The 16,279-nt window shown below is 42.2% G+C and overlaps 2 protein-coding genes across 2 annotated transcripts in view; one reads left to right on the top strand and one right to left on the bottom strand.

The window, feature by feature from the left end:
• Window positions 1-7,533, top strand: part of tgfbrap1 (transforming growth factor, beta receptor associated protein 1) — a 33,849-nt gene extending 26,316 nt beyond the window's left edge. The window contains exons 11-12 of the mRNA XM_022675506.2: window positions 384-820; window positions 2,175-7,533. Coding sequence (XP_022531227.2) covers window positions 384-820; window positions 2,175-2,372 — 635 coding nt within the window. The 3' untranslated portion in view covers window positions 2,373-7,533. The remainder of the gene's footprint in view (window positions 1-383; window positions 821-2,174) is intronic.
• LOC103021903 (high-affinity lysophosphatidic acid receptor) lies at window positions 7,486-15,923 on the bottom strand. Its single transcript, XM_007238008.3, has 2 exons — window positions 15,456-15,923; window positions 7,486-11,896 (listed from the first exon to the last, which is right to left on the bottom strand). Exon 2 carries the CDS (start codon window positions 11,814-11,816, stop codon window positions 10,686-10,688), a length of 1,131 nt encoding a protein of 376 aa, XP_007238070.3. The 5' UTR covers window positions 11,817-11,896; window positions 15,456-15,923; the 3' UTR covers window positions 7,486-10,685.
• Between the last annotated feature and the right edge of the window lie 356 nt (window positions 15,924-16,279).

Below are 16,279 nucleotides of genomic sequence, written 5' to 3'. Positions count from 1 at the left end.
AATAAATGTTTTTGACCCCTTTGTCACTGATATAAATGTAATATAAGAGATATAAATATATATCTATATCTCTAAATATAAAGGTTCTATCACGGTATAGCATTCCAATATTAATATGAACAGTGTAAAAGCCCCTGTCTGTGGTGTATGTAATCACACACTGACAGATTAAAATATTATGGCATGTTATTGCAGCAGCAGTGGCAAAAAAATGCTATTCAGTTACTTTTTACAGTGATCATTTAGTTTTTGCTGCAATCCATTCAATTTAACAGAGTTCTAAAAATATTGTCATTTTGCCCAGTTTTACATATAACTGAGTAGATTACACCCTTTTAAATAGAAATAACATATCTGCACTGTTACCTGTGTATGTTCTGCAGGTAAACTCCAGGACTCTGAGCTTCTGCTTACAGAGAGAGCAACACTGCACGGGAAGCTGGAGGAGCACGACAAGGCCCTGAATATTTTGGTTCACCAGCTGAAAAACTGTAGAGCTGCAGAGGACTACTGCACGTGGGCCTCGCAGGATCAGGACCAGGCCTACCGCCAGAGGCTCTTCCACCAGCTTCTGAGTGTGTATTTGGACCCTGATGTGCCGGGCGGCACGCAGACCGTGGAAGCAGTCGATTTACTTAACCGTTACTCTGACATTTTCGACTCAGCGCAGGTGTTGGAACTCGTTCCGGAGGCGTGGTCTTTAACATTACTTCGCCCTTTCCTGTGTGGAGCGCTGAGAGCCAGCGTTCACGCTCGCCGCACTTCACAGGTCGCTCTGGCACTGGCCCAAGCTGAGAACATGCAGCTTCAGCACGACCGGGTGAGTTTCTGTAGTTTCTATCATTGTTCACAGAAGTGCACTGGTGATAAACTTTATTGATTATATCAGTATAAAGTAGTGGTGCAGTACAAGACATTTCTTCAGCATTGTCAATGTTGCTTTCTAGTTCCACCCACACTGCCGTTTCTGTGGGCCAGCAAAAACAAAACTGAAATGTTAAAATTTCTTTCAGTTATTCTGTATTTTAAAAAAAGTGGCAAAAACCTGCAAAAAAAACAGTATTGGCCTTCAGCCAAATGTTAAATTTTGTTAAGTTTCAGCCCAGAAAATAATTTTGCTGCATCACTAATTTCTTGTGAACATTTCTGCATTTTCCAAGTTACATTGTGCAGTTAGCAGGCATATGCCGTATAACAAGTTATTGTATTATAAAATGATTTGCTACATAGTGTCGTTTATAAGTAACTCCTATACAGCTCTTTTTGATGTCCTCATAAAAACAAAAGTACTAAGAACAGTTGTGTGTGAACATCCTGGTTGGAATAGGCTTGAAGGATTAATAGTGGTGGTACTGGTACTCACAGATTCCTGAAATACAAAGAAAACAATGTAAGAAACTGCAGAGTCTGTGGCTTAAACATCAGATAAAAAGAAAAAAAAGCAAACCATTCGTATCATTATGTTTTAAGTGTGTAACAGATAGATATTTGGTGATTTAAAATATTCAGCAGAAATAGTTTTTGGTGTTTTGCTGAATAAGTGAAAAGACAGAATAATGACTTATTTAAGTCACAGTAAAATAATCCCGTGGCAGTGTATGTGTGTGACAGAGCCGAGCCTTTAAAATTTGTTTAAAGGGCTCAGAGTTTTCCAGCAGTCTAAGGTGCTGCCACTATGATCAGGAGATCACTGGTTCGAATCCCAGTCATGCAACATGCCATCACATCACATTTTTTTTTAAAATCAGTTTTAAAGTTCTTTCCAGCGCTCTGTCCTTCGCTTTAATCCCTTGAGTCCCTAAGTGACAAACACTGAGCATTCTAATAGCTTCACAGGGCAGTGTGTGAATGTGTGATCGTATGACCTCATTTACATAATAAAGGTGTGCTGGTTTAGTGCTGAAGATAAAAACAGCTTAATTTTTAAAAGTGGATTTTTTAGCTTCTACAGCTTGATTCTAAGAAGCTAATAACGTATAGCCTTTTATCTGTATTACCAGTTCTGACCCCATGAGCTGCTCAATTAATTTAACTGATTTGTTATTTTTAATAAATATTCAGAACTGTGTCCGGCCTCTTATGGATCAAACTTTTAATGCAGTTGTATGAATCTGATGTCAGATCTGATTAACGTTTCTTTATTCTAACCACCTTCTCTTTATCTGCACGTCCAGCTAAAGTACCGGGGGGGCCCAGTCTTCATGTCTGAAAAAAGGGGATGCCAGCTGTGCCACAACACCTTCAGGGAGCCTGACTTTGTTTGTCTGCCAGGGGGCACACCCGTCCACACACACTGTGCCACCCAGAGGCTTAGGGACTCGCCCACGAAGCGCTCGCACCTAGACCACGGACATACCTGCAACCACACATGAAACTGGCAGGACGTGGACAAAAACACAGGGTCATCAATTACTGAACCCGGGCCTGGGTGGCTGAGATCATATCGACGAACAGATGGATGGGTGGACAGTTGGACAGATGGATGGACGTCGAGGCGGATTGGAGGGTGAACAGATATCATATCTTTTTAAGTAAGAATATACAGTCCTGCACCCTTTGGTGGGCATGTGTCTGTAAAAGCAGCAGAGTGAATGTGATTGGCTGCTTGTGGAAGCATTTCAGATGCTATTTATTGGTGTCCCCCTGTATTCGTGTCCACTGATTGGGCTTTATCTGGTTCATTAAAAAAAAAAAAAAATGTGACAGTAAAAGCATCGTAGATTGACGTATGCTGGTGGTTTGGACACGATTAGAGCACTTCCTGTGCAATACAGTGTCCTGAGAGATGATGGTACGTCAGTCATTAGTGTCCTAAATGGTTCTGTACAAGCAAAACCTATTCTTTTTGCTCAAAAGGGTCTCTAAATACTGTAAGCAAACTGTGTTGTTTTATTTTTTCTTTCACTTTCATTGATGTAACACCAAAGTTGCTCTTCATTTTGTGTTTGTAGGGAATCTGACGTGTTTAAGAAAGATTTAAGACCGATTTCAAAATCATCGATTAGCCGGTATTTTTCTTATTTGCTGATCCCTAAAGGGTTCTCAGATCTTGTTCAGGAGTTGAGGGTTGACAGCATCTCTGTACAAGGCTGCAGTTCCTTGTTTAACCATTAGATAGAACTATGGAGCAGGCACGTGACTATGTCCACTCATTAACAGCCGGCTTTTTTGTAATCCTGGCTGTGTGTGAAGTCTAGGCTCTAGGCTAGGTTGGGCTAGACTAAGCTAAGCTAAGATCAGTTTGGTCAATCTGTCATTTAGTAATTTTTTTTTTTTTTGTCGTTTCTGACAAAAAGAGAATAAAGACGTTTGACCCCACTAACTGGATACCCATCTCCATAGTGCATCTTTCAGAGCTAACAAACACCACTAACCACAAAAAACAACAATAGCCCAGCCAGCGTTCCCACAGTTTAAATGAGTTTAAATGAGGTTGATTCTTAAGAATTTATAATCTTGAGAGAAGACAAATGCACAATACTTTATAAAAGCCATCCACAAATATGTATTTCCAAGTTTGCCTGGATAGGGTAATGGGGCATCTAGCCTCGCCTTCAATCGGTTTTAAGACAGATCGAGCTGAAAGGCTATTGGTAATTATTGATCGTCCCAGAAACACTAATCTGTTCATGTCTAGTATAGATGCTACCATTGATTGCAGAAGAAGTAATAGATTTTGATAAAGGGGAATCAAGTCCATGAAGTGCCGCCATAGTGCTATTTACTCCCAGAGTGAACCTGATCGAACACACACATCAGACCCAGTTCACACCTGGCATTAACATGGTTCCTGAGTAAACTCAACACATTCGGAGGTAATTAGAAACGCATATGACCACATTGTTACTGTATTGTGAACACCAAAGGGTCTTAATGCATCCCTGACAGCAAAGCCCACCGACCCACATGAACTGCCGGATCATGCCTATAAATTAGTGATACCACACCTTCTGCCGGCTACACGAGTTAGCTGATCATGCTACAACAACAAGCTAATTGACATTGGCGATACAAACCTGGAAGAGTCTTACCATAACCCATCCTGCCTCCAGCCCTACCTCCAATGATGTGAACATGAAATGATGCAAGAAATCCATCACAAGCTTTTACAGGAGACCATTTAAAAATACCAGGCGATCCGATCACTTAGGACACATGATAATGTGTCTGAAGGGAACGGATAATGAGCACAATACAACGCTGACATATTAACATACACTGGTAAAGCAATACATTATGACCACCTCCTTGTTTCTACACTCATTATCCATTTTTCAGCTCCACTGATGATCTAGAACACTTTGTAGTTGCGTGTTCCTTGATAATTGAACCTTCACACTCTGCTCTTACTGGTGCAATAATGTGCAATTAATGAAGATTGGCCACCAGGCTGCTCCAATTTAGCCATGAAGCCTCCCACTAAAATAACAGGTGTTCCAGTTTGTCCAACCCCTGTACAACTGCTGATAATGATTTAATTCAAGTGATCTAGCCATGCTTGACCTGTTGGTTTGATTTTCTACTGTGACTCAAATGCAGGGCTACCACTGTCAATCCAAAAACTCATGTGTTTGCATCGTCATTCTTCCCCCATTTATCTATTTATCTATCACGCATGCATGTGGTTGAGCCTCAAGAACATCTCTACATGTGTCTTAAGAATGCTGAGCTGTGACTAACTGTGATCAAAAAAAAAAAAGCAAATGTAGATTATTATTTTTCATACTTTTCAAAGATATTGCAAGATAATGTGCAACCTGATACCTGAACATGTTTCTGACGAATATGTGAAATGCGTATGTTTGTTAATGGTTAAGGAGAGAATGAAGGAATGTGAAAGTTTGGGGGCGGAGCTGCTTAAAAAAAAAACAACAACAAAAAAAAAAACTTAAGCACAGTATAAACACTGCCTAATACATTAATACTAAATCCTGAGACCTGAGACTGACTGGAAGACAGTGGACCTCTGCTTTAAGAGAGAGAGGGCAATGGTTGACGAGATTTTAATGGATCTATGCATCTGCAGATTTTTAGTAAAAACAGGAAAAATGAAGGACAATAGACAATTAAAATCAAACCTTTTTTGTTATTTTCAGTACAAAAAGTGTGCACTGTAAGGATTTTGTTTGAACTGTTAGACTGGTGTGTTAAATCCAGTGCCTGGTTTCTGAAAAACAGTAGTTTTGCAATTGCCCTAAAAGCCAACTTAAACATTTTCCTTCTTTTTCCAAATTCAAGGATCCTTTGTATACAGCCGCAAAATGTAAAAGACGTTCAGAGTGATTTAAAGGACACAACTGATGTATCCTTCACGGCCCTCGGTTACCCACAATTCACAATCAGTGCAAATTATTTCTGTGAAGAGTTGTGCACCTCAGTATCATCACATGACGTTTGTATGTGACATGACCACAAAAAGCCTTGGTGGTCTGTTCCAAATGTGACCAAACAGTCTGCTGAGATGAAGACTTTATTGGACAGTCCTACTGAGGACCTGGCCCCTGCCTCAACTGCAGCTTAGCCTTTGGCACGCAACAAAAATCTGCTTAGTTTCATCTGCTCTTATTTGCCAAGAAAGTCAAAGTGTCCATGGAAACCTCAACACCAACTAGTTCTTCAGACCAGTCATGGACATGGGAGGGGTCTGCAGCTTTCTGCAGCTCTGAACTTTTGGTTCCTACCAGCATTAGGTATCTATTCTCAGCAGTGTGGATCTAATCAGGAACAGGAATAGCAATATCAGTAGCTATACGCCTCTCTGTCATGTTCAAAACCACATTGCTGGGTATATGAATGAGTACGCTAAGATGTTTACAGAGCAGAGGCAGGAACCTTGGACTACCATGTCTGTGATTGGTCAGAAGAATTTGTTTGGCCAATCAGATTAGAATGTCACTTCACCGTGTCATAATTCATTTAAACGGGCTCTGTTGCCTGAACTACCTTCTTCATTTCCTGCTTATTATGATGTGTATACATATACACAGGAACAATATGAAGAAAAACTTAACTTCAATATGCAGCTTACTAGATTAGCCAGCATGCTAACCGGCCAGATCAGTACATGGCCTTAAATGCCACCAAGAGAGACAAACTAGAGATATAAACTGATTTTATGCCTCAGTTATGTAGAAGGCAGTTTAGTGATGGAGTCTCTGTATCCGTCCAATGGCAGGGTATGGTGTTCAGCTGTATTGTAATTGGCTACACCCATAAACTCTGTGTTGACTCTGCACAGATATATAAACCAGCCTTTAGGGTGAATGCTAAAGAATAGTAGTTCTGCCCACTTTAACGGTTATTCTGATTTCTGTGATGTTTTGAAGGACCCAGACGCTGAATGTTTCTTTCCTGGTTGTACCACATAACCAGGAGTCTGTTTACACTTGGTCGCTTTGTCCACCTTGTACGTGGAAAATATTCAGATTAGATTAGATTTAAGTACTCTGTTCGCATTTGATCACACTTGATCAGCTTTACATAAATATGCATCAATGCAAGGCACAGTGGGAATTGTTCTGCATGACTAAGAGACAGTACTTTATTTGGTGACTAGAAAGCAAGACTGACTCTTAAACTGGAGCAACTGGCACTGGCCCAATACTTGAACATTTTTAACACTAATTAGAATGAGAACTTATCATATCTGTATAAGTTGTGAGTGCGGTTGATTGAACATTGGCCAGTGTGCTCGTGGTAAGACCAAGTGAATTATAGTCTGATTGTGGGTGATAATGGATGAGACGTGCCATTTCTGAAGTTGTGAGTATACATTACATTCCTCTATCCACAGTGAGAAGTGTACAGGGAATACACCGTAGAAGGCATTACCACCCACAGTGGACAGCGCAGTAGCTGGTAATGATGGTGACCGGCAGTGTCTGGCTAGATTTGCTGTCTAAACAGACAAGCGACACTGGCACAAATCACATCCACATTCAGCATTCTGTAGCTTCCATAAGACATGCCAAAAGTCACAGGATGCAATACTAGTTCCTTTTTAATGATCTATGAAGGCATGTAATATTTGGAAGACTGGTTGGAAATATAGTTCGCTTTTTTGGGGGTTTTTTTTGTTGAAGTTCAAATGTATGAATTATGCCATTAAATATTTCAAGTTAATCAAAATGCAGGTAAACATAGTTAAAACGTACAAAATGCAGATTAAAATACTCAAGTACAAAAACTGTAGATCCCGAGTGACCGCAGCAGATGCGTTTAGGAGACGTGGGAAACACCGCATGTTACTGTCTGTCCTCCTGTTATCAGACCTCGTTAAAGACAGATGACGACGCCTAGATGTGTAAACAGACCCTGAAACCTCCATTGTTTTTCCACCTTTACCTACAGTGTCCAATCTCAGCCCACGACTACTGCATCTTTATATCCATTCAAGTATTTTATAACTGCATCTATAACCATGTGTAAATACTGTGTTTATAAATGTTTGTTGCTTTGTAAATCAATGCCTGTGTAGGTGGAATGTACAAAATGTAAAGACCTTCATTTTAATAAACATGACAACGCTTATGATCTCGGGTCTCCAATCACTTTGTGCATAACTTCTGATAATAATACTTCAATCCACTTCAATCCAAAGTGTCATATAGTGTCCAGCAGAGTCCAGAAGTGTCATATAGTGTCCACCAGTGTCCAGCAGTGTCATATAGTGTCCAGAAGTCTTAAATAGTGTCCACCAGGTTCCAGAAGTGTCCAGCAGTGTCATATAGTGTCCATAAGTCTTAAATAGTGTCCAGCAGGGTCCAGAAGTGTCAAAGTGTACAGAAGTCTTGTATAGTATCCAGTAAGGTCCATATAGGTACAGTGTCCATCAGTGTCAGGCAGTCTCCAGCAGTGTTGTACAGTGTCCATCAGTGTCAGGCAGTCTCCAGCAGTGTTGTACAGTGTCCATCAGTGTCAGGCAGTCTCCAGCAGTGTTGTACAGTGTCCATCAGTGTCAGGCAGTCTCCAGCAGTGTTGTACAGTGTCCATCAGTGTCGGGCAGTCTCCAGCAGTGTTGTACAGTGTCCATCAGTGTCGGGCAGTCTCCAGCAGTTTTGTACAGTGTCCATCAGTGACTGTCTCCAGCAGTGTTGTACAGTGTCCATCAGTGACTGTCTCCAGCAGTGTTGTACAGTGTCCATCAGTGACTGTCTCCAGCAGTGTTGTATAGTGTCCATCAGTGACTGTCTCCAGCAGTGTTGTACAATGTCCATCAGTGTCGGGCAGTCTCCAGCAGTGTCGGGCAGTCTCCAGCAGTGTCGGGCAGTCTCCAGCAGTGTCGGGCAGTCTCCAGCAGTGTCGTACAGTGTCCATCAGTGTCGTACAGTGTCCATCAGTGTTGTACAGTGTCCAGCAGTGTCGGACAGTCTCCAGCAGTGTTGTACAGTGTCCATCAGTGTCGGGCAGTCTCCAGCAGTGTTGTACAGTGTCCATCAGTGACTGTCTCCAGCAGTGTTGTACAGTGTCCATCAGTGTCTGGCAGTCTCCAGCAGTGTTGTAAAGTGTCCATCAGTGACTGTCTCCAGCAGTGTTGTACAGTGTCCATCAGTGACTGTCTCCAGCAGTGTTGTACAGTGTCCATCAGTGACTGTCTCCAGCAGTGTTGTACAGTGTCCATCAGTGTTGTACAGTGTCCAGCAGTGTCGGACAGTCTCCAGCAGTGTTGTACAGTGTCCATCAGTGTCAGACAGTCTCCAGCAGTGTTGTACAGTGTCCATCAGTGTCGGACAGTCTCCAGCAGTGTTGTACAGTGTCCATCAGTGTCGGACAGTCTCCAGCAGTGTTGTACAGTGTCCATCAGTGTCTGACAGTCTCCAGCAGTGTTGTACAGTGTCCAGCAGTGTCAGACAGTCTCCAGCAGTGTTGTACAGTGTCCATCAGTGTTGAGCAGTGTCCATCAGTGTTGCACACTGTCCAAAAGTGTTGTACAATCTCCAGCAGTCTTGTATAGTGTCCAGCAGTTGTTGTACACTCTCCAGACGGGTCCAGCAGTGTTGTATGGTGTCTAAAAGTATCATATAGTGTCCAGAAGTCTCCAAATGTGATGCTGGAGGTATGCAGCGCTGAGCGTTAAGTTGTAAAGTTGCTGTAGTGGTTATTTAGTTAAGGCTCATTTTGTTTGTCTTTTTCCTGATGTCATATTTTCTTTATACAAAAAAATAAATAAAAACAGTAGTTACAATTTTACAGGAGAAGGCAAAACAGGTTTTTTTTGTGTTACGCAAGTTAATGTACAGATCTTATTTTATATCCATGTCATTGTGAAGCATTTCTGCTGTGAAATGTTCAAAGTTGTGTTCAAATGTTTTGGAACAGTGTCTATCCACCTTATTCTGCAATGTTTACTGTAAGAGTTTCCAGTTATTTAATATGAAATGGTTTCTGGTCGTATCATATGTAAAGTGAATGTAGTCTGAATGTAGCTCCTGCTTTTTAGCACTGATCATAAATTAGCTAACTATGCTAACCTGACATTCCAACTGCCCACTTGATATTATGTACAGCTATTTACAGCATAGTTAGCTATCCTTTACACACAAACAGAGTGCTGTGTTGACGCCACATTGCTAGCCAACTTATATCCACAGAGTGTGGGCTGCAGGTTGTTCTAGTATTGCTTTACCTCCACAGAATGGTAAGAGCAGACGAATGGACATTTGGGTGGATGTTCTAAACTACTTTAAACTACTTTAAACACACATAAGTTATATGTAGTTACAGGGGTTGGAAAATGAAACTGATACACCTGGTTTTAGACCACAATAATTTATTGTCCCAACGGACAGTTCTGGTGGAAACAGGAGAGTTGAGGTGCACATTGAATTCTGGACGTGATTTGGATATGTTTTTTGGATACAATCCGGGTTAGCACCCGAACATCCCTTTCAGACATATTCCTCTTGCGTCCACAGTTAATCCTGTTGGATGTGGTTCGTCCTTCTTGGTGGTATGCTGACATTACCCTGGATATCATGGCTTTTGATGCATCACAAAGACTTGCTGTCTTGGTCACAGATGCACCAGCAAGACGTGCACCAACAATTTGTCTTCTTTTGAACTCTGTTAAGTCCACCATAATGTTGTGTGCATTGCAATATTTTGAACAGAACTGTGCTCTTACCCTGCTAATCGAACCTTCACACTCTGCTCTTACTGGTGCAATGTGCAATTAATGAAGATTGGCCACCAGGCTGCTCCAATTTAGCCATGAAACCTCCCACACTAAAATGACAAGTGTTTCAGTTTCATTGTCCAATCCCTGTATAGAGTCCCACAACATCGCAATCTTTTTGAGTTCTGCTGGTAATTATGCAAAATTTTTATCATATTCTAACTGTCATAATATACTACTTGTGCTGTACGGTTATTGTTGCTGTGGATGTAATCTATCAATGAACAAATGAGGGCTCCTCCTTTATCATGCAGAATAAGGTTGATATGATGGGTGTATGAACAGCATCTGAACCTTTATAAAAACCTTTAAAAAAAAATTCACCCTTATTTGAAATGTCTGACTTTGATTGACACCCCTATTAATAATTCTGGTGATCTGTTGGTCTTTTCTGATGCTTTTGGAAGAAACTGTCCTGGACAGTGAGTTAATATAACCACAAAACAACCTCAGAACAGCCTCAGACCAAACAGCACAGAGAACAATGTCTCCAAACCAGGCTGCTGAGGTTTCACATAGCGGACTGGGTTTCTGCACAGACGTAGATACTGCAGGGTCGGACCCGTCGCCTACTGCGTCCCGGGACCCTGGGCAGCCTGCAGCTCCTGGGGACAAACTCCTCGCAGGCTTCACGGAACTTGCGGATCCTCCAGCAGTACACGGCCGGGTTGAACACGGCCTTCAGGTAGCTCAGCCACAGTGCTCCCACGCCGGCCTGGTAGAACTCTGTGCTCAGGTAGAACCTGGGGCTGAAGGCGGCGAGCAGGCCGAGTGCCGTGTGGGGCAGCCAGCAGACGGAGAAGCCGATGAACAGGATGAGGATGGTGGTAAAGGCACGGGTCTTGAAGCTCATATCCACACTGAGCTGTGGGGGACGCCGCAGCACCGCCAGAGCTGCCTTGCCTCCCTGCTCCTGTCCGGGGCAGGTGTGGTTGTGGATGCGCAGGGCGTTGCGCCGGACAGCGTTGAGGATCCGCAGGTAGGAGAACAGCATGACGCTCACGGGTATAAAGAACACAGCAGCTGCAAGCAGAACCGTGTATCCGCGTTCCGGGATAGACTCAATGTATCCCAGGATGCAGCGCCGGGGATTGGAACCCAAGGGTTCCATGTCGGTCCAGCTGGCTGCCGATGGCAGGGCCAAGCAGAAGGACAGCAGCCAAGAGCCGACAATCAGTAGGCGGGCACGGCTTGAGGTTAGCTTGTCCTGCCGCCGCACGATGATGAGGAAGCGGTCCACACTGATGATCAAGAGAATGGCCACCCCTTCCAGGACAAAGAGCCAATAGAGCATAACTGTGATGCGGCAGAAGTCCGGCCCGAAGAGCCAGTCTTCAGAGACCACGGTGACCGCTGTCACAGGCATGCAGAAGAGCGACAGCATGATGTCTGTAAACGCTAGGGTCGCCAGCAACAGGTTTATGGCGGAACGCATTGCCGGCTTCTGGTAGACGATGAGGCAGACGACGGAATTGCCGAGAAAACCAACAGTGATGATGACCACCATCACGACAGACAGGGCAACCTTGACAGTGATGGATAAGGGAGTTCTTGTGGCCCCCTGAAGCTCTGTTAAATTTGTTACATGTTTGATGGTGTGAGGCTCCAATATACCACATCCAGAGCTGCTGTTACAGATCATGGTGGAAGTGCTGGACCTGCAGCAAAGGTCTAATCTACATATCTTCTTTTTCCTCCATTATGTCAGCAATTTTAATGCATCTAGAAGATAAGAGGATACACAAAAAGAAGCATCAGCAGGTACGGTTCTTGTACAAATATGACTTACAACATTTAATGTAGATGCCAACTGTTTTTGCAATTTTTCATTTCAAGTCCTAGCAGAAGATATTTCAGCAGATATTTCTGAGGAGATTAGATATATAGTAGTGATGCACAGGTTTAATAACTTACAGCAAATAATAACTAGATACATCAGGTTCAAACTTTCCTAAGTGTTACAAAAATGTAAAAGTCATCTCAATATTTTGAAAAACTGTATTGATATTGTAAAGCACTGTTTTTTACTGCCTTTTTTCCCACAATTTGACATAATCACAAGATATCTCCTTTTTACAGTATCTCAATATATTGTGATATACTGAATCCTAACCCTTGTATCGTGATATGCATCATATCACCAAATTCTTGCCAATACGCAGCCCTATCAGTGCGTTATGTGATGATGTAATAATGACACTTTAAATTAGCTAACTGTTGTGTATGTGTCCTGATCACATACAAGGGAGACATTACTCTGTATCTATAGTGACAATAGTGATGAGCCTCTGCATCACAGACAGCACCCCTGGAAACTCTGGGTATCCTCAGTATCAGAAACATCAGAAACCAGAAAACACAATGTACTGTAGTGCTGTGGAACGGAGAAGCTGTGCTGGTAAAGGAATGAAGGTACTGGATTCCTGTCGTTACTGCCACAGAAACTAGAAGCAGCTCCATGGCAACAAAGACTCTCAGAGTGTGAGAAACTGAGCCACATCCAAAAATAGGACCTCAGCATCACTGAACACAGCAACTGCAGTAACCACCCACACTGCCCTGTTAACCACCATGCAGCCACTCACCCACCTACCTACCTACCTACTGTATCACATTCATCTGAGAACCAAAGCCATGGCCCTACTTCAACGTCTAATCTTCCCTACTTAAACAAAAAAAATATAGTCAGTGTGGCCAGTTTAAACTGGTTAAACTACAGGGGTTGGACAATGAAACTGAAACACCTGGTTTAGACCACAATAGGTTATTGTGGTGACGGACAGTTCTGGTGGAAACAGGACGGTTGAGGTTTACATTGAATTCTGCCGTGATTTAGGCAGCCGTGGTTTTATGTTTTTTGGATACAATCCGGGTTAGCACCTGAACATCCCTTTCAAACAGTTTCCTCTTGTGTCCACAGTTAATCCTGTTGAATGTGGTTTGTCCTTCATGGTGGTATGCTGACATTACCCTGGATACTGTGGCTCTTGATGCATCACAAAGACTTGCTGTCTTGGTCACAGATGTGCCAGCAAGACATGCACCAACAATTTGTCCTCTTTTGAACTCTGGTATGTCACCCATATTGTTGAGTGCATTGCAATATTTTGAGCAAAACGGTGCTCTTACTCAGCTAATTAAACCTTCACACTCTGCTCTTACTGGTGCAATGTGCAATTAATGAAGATTGGCCACAATTCTACTCCAATTTAGTCATGAATCCTCCCACACTAAAATGACAGGTGTTTCAGTTTCATTGTCCAACCCCTGTAGTTGACCTGCATAAAAGTTTGACATTTTAGCCTGCCTACAAACAAAACCAACTAGAACAACCAGTAGTGGTCGACCGGTTTAATCAAGCTGTCCTAATCATTTTGGTCAACCAGCATGGTGATATGAGTCATCTTGCTTGGTCAGGTCACTAGGGGTGGGCGATATGGCCCTAAAATAATATCACGATATTTCAGGGAAATATCGCGATAACGATATTTTTGACGATATAAAAAAGATATTTTATTAATTTCAAGAAAACAGTATTGCAGAAAAAAAAATTATGTCTAAGCTTTATTTAGTATAAATGCATTTCACACTTAAATATTACTTTTTTTTGCCTTTTCAAGACTCTAATGTAACAAATATCACAAACTCCTTAAAAAAAATTTGCATGATTTAAAATTTTACCTGCAACAAATTATACTAAAATATTCTAAAGCTTCAAAGTCAACAGAAGAACAAATATAAACTAAACATACAGATGAAAAATATATATATATATATATATATATATATATATATATATATATATATATATATATATATATATATATATATATATATATATATATATATATATGCAAGAAATTTTGAACATTTAACTCCACGGATATAGGGAATTATCATGTGATCTGTTTGATTTTCAGACGCTTTGGGTTGAGTGAGGAGTCGACTCACTGAGTGAATCTATTCACAAGTCAATGATCCGTGATTCAAAACATTGTTTACAAGCTCAAGCGTTGATAGCCGCAGAGCCACGGAGAAACTCAGACAGTGGATTAAACTTAAACGCGAGTTTCTGACTGAAATAAGGACTCTAAAGTTAAAACGTGAAGGAAACAGAAGCGCACATTATTGTTTAACAATATATCTAACCGCACAGCGATGACTCTGCAGTTTTTAGAAACGGTAGGATTACGAATTTCACATCGCTGAAGTAATATGTCCACTATTTTTCATTACTTGCTCGGTACCTTTGTGTTTGGCTGCGTTTGGTAAAGCCTTTCTTCTCAACAGTTTAAATTGGCATCATATCCTAAACAAATCATATCCTATAGCTAAACAAAATGCGATAATTCAGTAATTTATTTCCAGCGTTTGCTCTTTCTGTCATAGGGAGTGTATATTTCCAAAGCTGTGGCGATGTTGTGCTGAATCAGCGTAGACTTGTCTGCTTGGAGTAGCGTTACTCACACTGGCCACTGCAGTCACTCCGCGACTTTTTTGGCTTTCCTCGTACTGAACTGGGTGTTTCTGTTTTGATATTATGCGCTTCGGACATACCTTACATATTACAGTGTGTATCAGATATTTTGTCACCAAATCACTGCCACACTACTTAACTGGCTCTCCTATTCCGAACGGGCTTCTCCACAGCAGAGCCGCTTTCTGACATACTTGTTGCTGTGTCCAAACGCCCCACGTAATGAACGTACGCCACACGCGTAACTGTATGACGTACATACGTAAACAACGCAGAATACCGCTAATATCGCGATATTTATTTTTTTGTACCGTTTTAAAAATTATACCGGTATTATCGTGAACGATACGGTATAGTACACCCCTACAGGTCACTTAATATAACCAGTAAATATAACCAGTATCACCGAAATCACTGACCAGCAATACTAAGCTGACTGACCATTATGGTTTAGTTGGTCTACAAGCATGATCCACCTGATTAACAACCCACCAGTAAAACCAAGCTGACCAATAGCTAGTTAAACAGTGAGCTCCCCAGTATAGAATACAGCTACATTCACACTGACCATCTGAAAGCGGTTACCAGCAGAAACTGGTCTTTTTTTGCAGAATCACGTCATATCCGGCTGGGTCGTGGGATGTGTTTAGGGGGTTATAGTAAAATAAACAGATATCCAGTATGTAATGACGCAGGCAGGATTAAACCCTGCTCAGTATAGTTTACCCGGTATTCCGCTGACTGGAACCAGTACTGGCTGTTGGTAGGTGAGCGGTAGGTGAGCAGGGCGCGTGCCGGACTCACCTGTGTGTGTGCGCGCGGATCCGGAGTGCTCAGCCCGCGTGTTTGGACGGAGGTTCTGCAGGTCGAGCCGCCGCCCCGAGTCTGAACCAGACCGACGCTTCCATAATAAAACCCAGAACCGACATCCCGCGCGGACCCGGTTCCCCCGCGCGCTGCTGCAGCTCTCGCGCCCACTCGCAGCAGAATCTACGCGCGCCCCCGCAGCACAGGCTCGCTCCCGATCGCTTTGCAGCAGCAGCAGCGTGGACAGACACACACTCAAACATAAAGACACAGTCAGACACACACTTAGACTCACATACACACACACTCAAACATACACACAGTCACACACAAACGTAAATATACACAAACACACTCAAACATACACACACGCAGTCATACACACACAGTCAGACACACACTTAAACTCGCATTCACACGCACACACTCAAACATACGCACAGTCAGACACACACTTAGACTCATACACACACTCAGACATACACACAAACCTAAATATACACACACACTCACAAACACAGTCAGACCCAAACATACACACACACATTCAAACATACATACACATTCACACACTCATATACACACAGTCACTCACACACATGGATTTTTGGTAGACAGTGTAAATTAGGTTCCCTTAATAACAGCAAGTTTTCAGGTCTTAAAACAGCTCCAGACTATCACACTACCGGCACCATGTTTTACTGTAGGTATGATGTTTTTTTTAAATGCGGTGTTGCTTTTTGCCAGATGTAACAGGACACACCTTCCAAAAAGTTACAATTTTGACTTGTCATTCCACAGAGTATTTTCCCAATTTTTTT

This window comes from Astyanax mexicanus, chromosome 5, assembly GCF_023375975.1.
Source record: "Astyanax mexicanus isolate ESR-SI-001 chromosome 5, AstMex3_surface, whole genome shotgun sequence".
Classification (NCBI taxonomy): domain Eukaryota; kingdom Metazoa; phylum Chordata; class Actinopteri; order Characiformes; family Acestrorhamphidae; genus Astyanax; species Astyanax mexicanus.
This window is presented reverse-complemented; position numbering and strand designations above follow the sequence as displayed.

Excerpts from the sequence above, each read along its gene's own strand:
- LOC103021903 (XM_007238008.3), bottom strand. The coding sequence starts at position 11,816 with ATGATCTGTAACAGCAGCTCTGGATGTGGTATATTGGAGCCTCACACC.